We start from the raw sequence: 6824 nt of genomic DNA, 5'->3' as shown, positions 1-6824 counted from the left end.
AACGAAGGCCAACAATAAAAAAAAAATATAACGAAGGTCAACAATAAAAAAAGAGTTGTTTGATGTTCTCCGACTGAACCACCAAAGAGGTGTCTACTCAATACTTTTTAATGACTTAAATTTGATTTTTTTTTTCAAGAAAATTGAGATCGATTCATTCTGATTGGATTTATGATTTTTTTGTATTTTATTTCTCTACAACACTTTTTTTTCATTTGAAAGTTTTATAGCAATAAATATCAAACATGTCTAGTTACCCAGTGTATAATGAATACGTACAACCATAAATTTCCGAGTCAAGCTGTCATTTTTATGAGAACTATCAGTTTGTGATAAACTTTAAGAAAAAAAGTACCAACCTACCTACCAAGATTTTAAAACACGAGTCGGAGTACATCATACCAAAATATAAATTATCATGCTCTGACCTTACTGTAGGATCAACAAAGGGTAAAATTCCTGTTTCTTTTCTTTTTTATAAACAATATAGAGACAATTTTCTGCTGTTTATGTATGAGCTGCTTCGAAAATTATACTTATGAAAAGACTGCAAAAGACTGACACAAAAGTTAAGTTTTGTTTCTCTTTCATCTTTGGTTGTGTCTTCATGGTAGGAAGAAAATAACGAACTGCAGTCTTGATACAATGTACACAGGAACTGAAATTTTGCAAACATCAATCCATGGGTTATCATTGATCTGCAAATCTCGTCCTGATTAAGATTTCTTTTCCCAAACAGTTTTACATACTGCGATGAAATTCTTTTATAGCTTGAAGATCAACCAAGCAGCAATACAATGAAACAAGGGACATTGGTATTTGCTGCAACATAAACAGTGAGGATGTTATTGTATTTCACTTCACAGAGTCAAGTTTTTGAAAAAGTCTGAAGGCAGGGATTTCAACAAGTCTCTGTTTAAATCAATTGAAGGAAAGTCCTCCTTCGAGCATACGTGTTGTAGTGTACGAGATATCCGTTGACTTCTGCGCTGAAATGATTAAAATAAATTCACATTGACCGGGACTTAAACAAGAAAACTAAAAACTATTAAAAACTTTATGCTTAAAAAATAAATACAATAATTATGAGACGTAGGAAATGAATTGTGAAGACTGCAAACAATAACCATGCTTAACATTAAACATTACAAATTGAGAGCAGAAAAAGCAAGGACATCTGAACACCAACGGCAACGGATTACAGTGTAAGTGTCATCAAAGATTATCACTTGTAGACCATGCAGCCGTATTGGCTGTGACTTGTTAAATGAGTAACCGAATATAAAAAATTAGTTTGCCATTAATATTAAAAAGGTGAAGATAACAGTCATCGATCTAAAAGAAATCACATCAGATATAGATCTGTGAACAGGGGGCATAAAACATGAACCCCTGGAAATCCGAAAAGTAGGATAAAAAAGCATCCACTTTTGAACTGTTTTACCCGCCCATACTGCCGCTGTTCCTAAGCACTGGCGGACTATTCCGTTGTCAAGTAAGTATAAAAACAACATTTTAATAATGGACCAAATACGATCCAGTGGTAAGTTATCTTTGCTTTCAAGGATATTTTAAAAAGAAGTAACTGCTAATTTTAATCGAGATGTTTGAAATCCCTGTAACATTGACTTATCTATTAAGACCGTGCCTCAGTTCAAAAAATTATTACACCGAGTGAATTCTCTTAAAATAGAATATTAGTTTGAAGACATAAGCACCAAATGCTGATGTTACGTGTAGGGCATTAGATTTTCGTCTGTATGTTGTTGCGTCACTTTTCCAGCTATACGAAACATTATCAAATACCGCTATAAGTCTTCCAAGTGAGGGTTTTGTCTTGGCATCGCCTATCGTGACATGGACCTCAGTTTTTTAAAACAATTTTTTCTATAAATTAACTATATTATAGTCTTTTTTCAGTTTCTTCATTGAAAATAATTTATTAATAATGTTGACAGTATTTTGCTGATATTTCAAAGATATGTGTTTTCTCTTCTCTGCTCCTTATTTGTTTCAACAAAGCTTGGTCACTGTCTGTTAATTTTCACATTTCAATCAGTTAACAATAATAGTGCACATGTTTGCATATTAAGTTATGACATAGGTATAAGTTCCTTATAACCACCCGTTGTCTTTCTATCCAAACTCGCTGTTCCTCCTCGCTGATGTCACGATCTAAGTCTGATTTATCTAAATAAAAAGATTTTATTATTTATGATTGTATCTACTTCATTTGCTTACCTACATATTTTATAGTTATTAAACTACTGTACATGATTTACATAAGTTATATTGTTATATAGAACTTTACTTGATATACTCCTTTTTTTAAATGCCTGTCTGGTTGGTCGACGACGGAAGATAACCTCCCCTTCCTACAAAAGAAAGCAAATAAAGCTAACAATTCTAAAATACCCAATGCAATTTTACAACCATACATCAGTAAACGTTTTAAGTATTGACCTCTCTCGACGTGTTGTCCACTTCTATAGAATCTTGTTCACCTTTACTGTGAAGAGTTTCTGAAATGAAACATATGGGGATAACAAACAGTATTCAGGATCAAAAATCCATAAAAAAAAATATACAAATAGAATCAAAGCAAACACAGACATCCAAAACAGTGAGATCGGATGTCAAGGAGGAGTGAGCTTCCCCTGCCGGCTGGTCACACCCACCGTGTGCTCTTTGTCTAATCCGGGAAATAACGGAAATATCCGTCGTCAATTCAGTGTAGAAATAATTTACTAACAATTAGTATGAAAAATGTCAGTCAGCATTTGACTCAATGATAAACTGTATTTGCTGACAAGTCATTGTATCGACCATAGAACTTACAAAACGATGACTTTATATGACAGCTGATATTCTTGTGTCATCAACTTGCTTGTCAATGATTTACACCGTTTTAGAAATTGTTTATACGTAGAGCATGCTCTTGCATATCGAATCAACTGAGGTAAATATACTCCGTATGTAGGTCATGAAGATATATTGCTGCATAAGTAAGGGAAGTTGACGATAGAAAAGTTAAAGTCATCACGTTTATCACAGAGCTCTGTTGATAGATTACCATTAACGTCTTTTTCAAGTGAATCATCCTAATATGAAACAGATGTGTCAGACTCTATGGTATCTTTCATCTCAAGCTCAACGGGATATTTCGTATCGATATAGAAATTACCATTGTTAATTGAGAATACGTCTTCGATATATCTAAATGTCGACTTGAATGTTACAGTAAGTGTTTCCTTCTTTTCACGTTTAAGATTTTCACAAATTCTGCTTCATATGAATACAAAAATAGGTCTTCTAGTAACGGAGCGCAGTTGGTGCCGATGAGAATTCCAGTAGATTGTTGGAAGACCTGGTCCCCAAATACAACACAGATATTGTCAATCAGAAACTCAAGCATCTTTTTGATGTCAACTTCAGAGTAATAAACATACTATTCTATTCATACCCGCACCCCTTTTTTACAGAGAGAGAGAGAGAGAGAGAGAGAGAGAGAGAGAGAGAGAGAGAGAGAGAGAGAGAGACTTTAACACATCGGTTTATCTCTCTATGTGCTTAAAAATTAACAATCTAAAACTGAGGCATATATTACCAATAGATGTGTTGGTGTTACAGGGCTTTCAATAATCCCATTTAACAGCAGTATTTCCTTAGTTCTATGGTTGTTTTTATGACATTGTTAAAATATAAAATTTATTATTGGGTCGTTTTTGACTGAAATAAAATAACTGCAAAACATTTGTGAAAAAGGTTCATGCTTTCAGCAGTAGAAAATTATAACAGTAGTGATAATGTTGATATTACCTAAATTGTTAGATACAATAGATTTTTCTTGCAATGTTTTCAGCAGCTTTTTTGTTGCTTTAAGTATCATAGACTCCGACATTTCGGAATGAAGCTTCTCCTCCCTGCCCTGTGCCATATCTAAAATCTCTTTCAGGTAATGTAGAGGTGACCTCACGTCACTGATTTCATCTAGAAAACACTGTGTTCTGTCTTGGATGAACACATGAGTTGAACCCAACTTCTCTTCATTCACATAAACCGTCACCGTTCGCTTACCAAATTCACAAAAGTCTGCAGAGAGAAAAAAGTTTAATGTTAATTTTAAAACATCAATATGCCCAAAAACAAACTGATATAAAATTTACAAATTCAAAAGTCACAGTTACGGTAAGATATATTTCAATACTGAATTATTCTCACATCTCTTAAATAAAATAGGTGGTCTATTAGTATGAATATTAAGCTGTCCATTGCATTAACCATTCTATCTTATTATTTAAATATTGAAGAGAATCTGTAAGTCAAATTAAAAATAAGGTCATAGATCAATATAACACATACTGTACAAGTCAGACAACTAGCATTAATGATGTCTGGATAAAGATTTGACTCTCCTATGTATTTCATTATAAGACGCAAAAGTATAACATGTCCTTCATGACAAACTTACCAGCTAATCTGCATTTATAAGTATGTGGATTAATCCACGTGGCTTTAAATAACCGATCCTCTGATTCCATCATTACTTCGTCTTCTGTCGATCTCTCGCAATAGAATGAAATTAAAACATCTTGCTCTTGCTACAATGAAGCGCATTGAAGTGGTAAAATTTTCCATTTGGACGAAACGTTCTGAGTCATGTTTTGAACGTCAATTATAACATAACGACACGCCCATTTCTTTAGAAACGAGAAAGGAATATTCGTCGTAATGTTTTAGGACACTACACTTCCCGCGACAAGCAACATAAGTTACATTGAAATTAAGAGTTTTAAATAAGAAAGAGCTATGTATAGAGTACCCGCATATGTAAAACACGCATTGCAACGAATTTGTCCACAATTATGATTTTATCATGTTTATTGGATTTAGCATAGCACATGTATCAGTCGAACACGTGCTCACTTGGATGTTATATTTATGAAATACCTGTTCTACAGGTATTCGATTGAATCATTTGACCGAGTTTTCCTTTCTAAAGAAATGGGCGTGTCTAAAGATAGCTCAAAACGTTCCATCCAAACAGAAAATTTTACCACTTCAATGCGCTTCATTGTAAAATTTAAACATAACTTTATATACTTCTGACTCAGTGTAATTAAGCTTCTAAAGTTCAATTCATTTTTGCTTCATAATATTTGCAAAATTTAATCTTTGTTATCATTTTCATCAACACTCTACCTTCCAAGAAGTTTCTGGATAAAGCGTAAATTCGGGTAAAAGACAGAACTCGGAATCAATCTCCTCATTTTCTGCATCTATGAGTTCCAAAATTTTACCAGTAAGTGTTCGAACTTTTTTCACGAGAGGAAGAACTCTGCAGTTTGAAAATGAAGGTAATATTTTGTTTAGAATTTCTTGAACGGATACCCCGAAAATATTGACAGTGTCATGATAAAATAGTGTGCACTCTTTGCTTAGAAAATTAAGTTCCCGTGAAGACGATGACTTTAAAACAGATAACATTCCCGGAGTTAAAAACAGGACACTGGCGGAGTGACGCGGAGGATCCTCCACATGTGATATTTTAGTTGTGTGTACTGTGACGTCACATTGTTCTAAGCTTTTCCTGACTGTGTCTACAATTTTTGATCCGTCGTTTTCGTAAACAAGTAAAACTGAAGAATCCATATTGAATGTAGTATGCCAAAAATAGTAATTTCGCCTGAAAAGTGAAAAGTCATTTTTTTTTAATGAAAAAATAAAGCAAACTTCCAGCAAACCTTATTGTTACCTTCTCACTCGATGATCATTCAAATGTAAGAAAAAGGAGATAACATACGATATAAATCTAAACAGTCGCTGCCTCCCATATGATTATAATGGCAAAGTCCATGTTTTGCTGTGGCCGGGAAACCCAAAATATGTGTCGGATCAAAAAATAAAATAGGAGGTCACAATGGCAATATATAATAAAGATTCTGTGAAAGTTTTATTAAATTTCACCAAGTGGTATAAGAGGAGTTGCGGATGGGTACCCCAAAGCGTAACAGACAGACGGACGGACGGACATACCGATTACAGTACACCCTCCCACTTTTCAAGCGGGGGGTATAAATATACCTTACTGACAATCCTTCAATTGGGTCCTATGAATGAAACATGCAGAGAATTATATTTTAACACTTAATTAAGAAGAATTTTTTTGTTTAAATATTACAAAATGTCTGGATTGGTTGTAAAATCAAGATGCTTATATTTACATAAAAGCTGCAGTGATTAGTACAGATTTAAAATGTATTAAGTTCGTTATTATACAAATTCTCACCAAAAACATATACATGTGTAACTAATTTCAATGAATTTTCTACCAAGTCCTTTTCTTGACTTCTCACTACATATGGAGTATTTAGAACAGGAATGAAGGAGGCATTTTTAGGAATATGAGCTTGCGAAATGATGACTTTGAACGAGACCGCTGAAATTTTTGTTTCATTGACTTCTTTGTCAGCAAATACAATTTATCATTGACTCAAATGCTGACTGACGTTTTTCATTCTAATTGTTAGTCCATTATTTATACACTGAATGTACGACAGATTTTACCATTATTTTTCCCTTATGGCCAGAAGCACACAGCGGGTGTGACCTCGGAGGTTTCGGGGGTCCGTGTTTGCTCTGCTTCTATTTTGTATTTGTTTTATGGATTTTGATATTGAATACTGTTCGTTATCTCCATATCATTCATAGTCAAAAGCTTGTCTCGTTTCAGAAATGTTAACTAACAGACATTCATCACATACTCATCAGTATTCATAGGTAAATTATTGACAAACAAGTTGAGGAAACAAGAATATCGGCAG

At 33.8% G+C, this 6824-nt stretch overlaps 1 protein-coding gene across 1 annotated transcript; it reads right to left on the bottom strand.

Moving 5' to 3' along the window:
• Window positions 1-729: 729 nt before the first annotated feature.
• LOC134275069 (uncharacterized) lies at window positions 730-4597 on the bottom strand. The gene is made up of 6 exons (XM_062757309.1): window positions 4472-4597; window positions 3820-4092; window positions 2464-2522; window positions 2312-2375; window positions 2126-2190; window positions 730-989 (listed from the first exon to the last, which is right to left on the bottom strand). Exons 1-6 carry the CDS (start codon window positions 4542-4544, stop codon window positions 861-863), a joined length of 663 nt encoding a protein of 220 aa, XP_062613293.1. The 5' UTR covers window positions 4545-4597; the 3' UTR covers window positions 730-860.
• Window positions 4598-6824: the final 2227 nt, after the last annotated feature.

The sequence above is a fragment of the Saccostrea cucullata genome, unplaced genomic scaffold, assembly GCF_032062105.1.
Source record: "Saccostrea cucullata isolate Sc308-1 unplaced genomic scaffold, CSIRO_AGI_Scuc_v1 ctg7800, whole genome shotgun sequence".
Taxonomy (NCBI): Eukaryota; Metazoa; Mollusca; class Bivalvia; order Ostreida; family Ostreidae; genus Saccostrea; species Saccostrea cuccullata.
Note: the sequence above shows the minus strand (reverse complement) of the source record. Positions and strands in the feature narration are given on the sequence as shown.

Coding starts and splice junctions, on each gene's coding strand:
- LOC134275069 (XM_062757309.1), bottom strand. CDS start 4,544: ATGATGGAATCAGAGGATCGGTTATTTAAAGCCACGTGGATTAATCCA. Junction 2,523..3,819: donor TATTGTATCTAACAATTTAG/GTAATATCAACA, acceptor GTTTCATTTCAG/AAACTCTTCACAGTAAAGGT. Junction 2,191..2,311: donor TAAAAAAAGGAGTATATCAA/GTAAAGTTCTAT, acceptor CTTTTTATTTAG/ATAAATCAGACTTAGATCGT.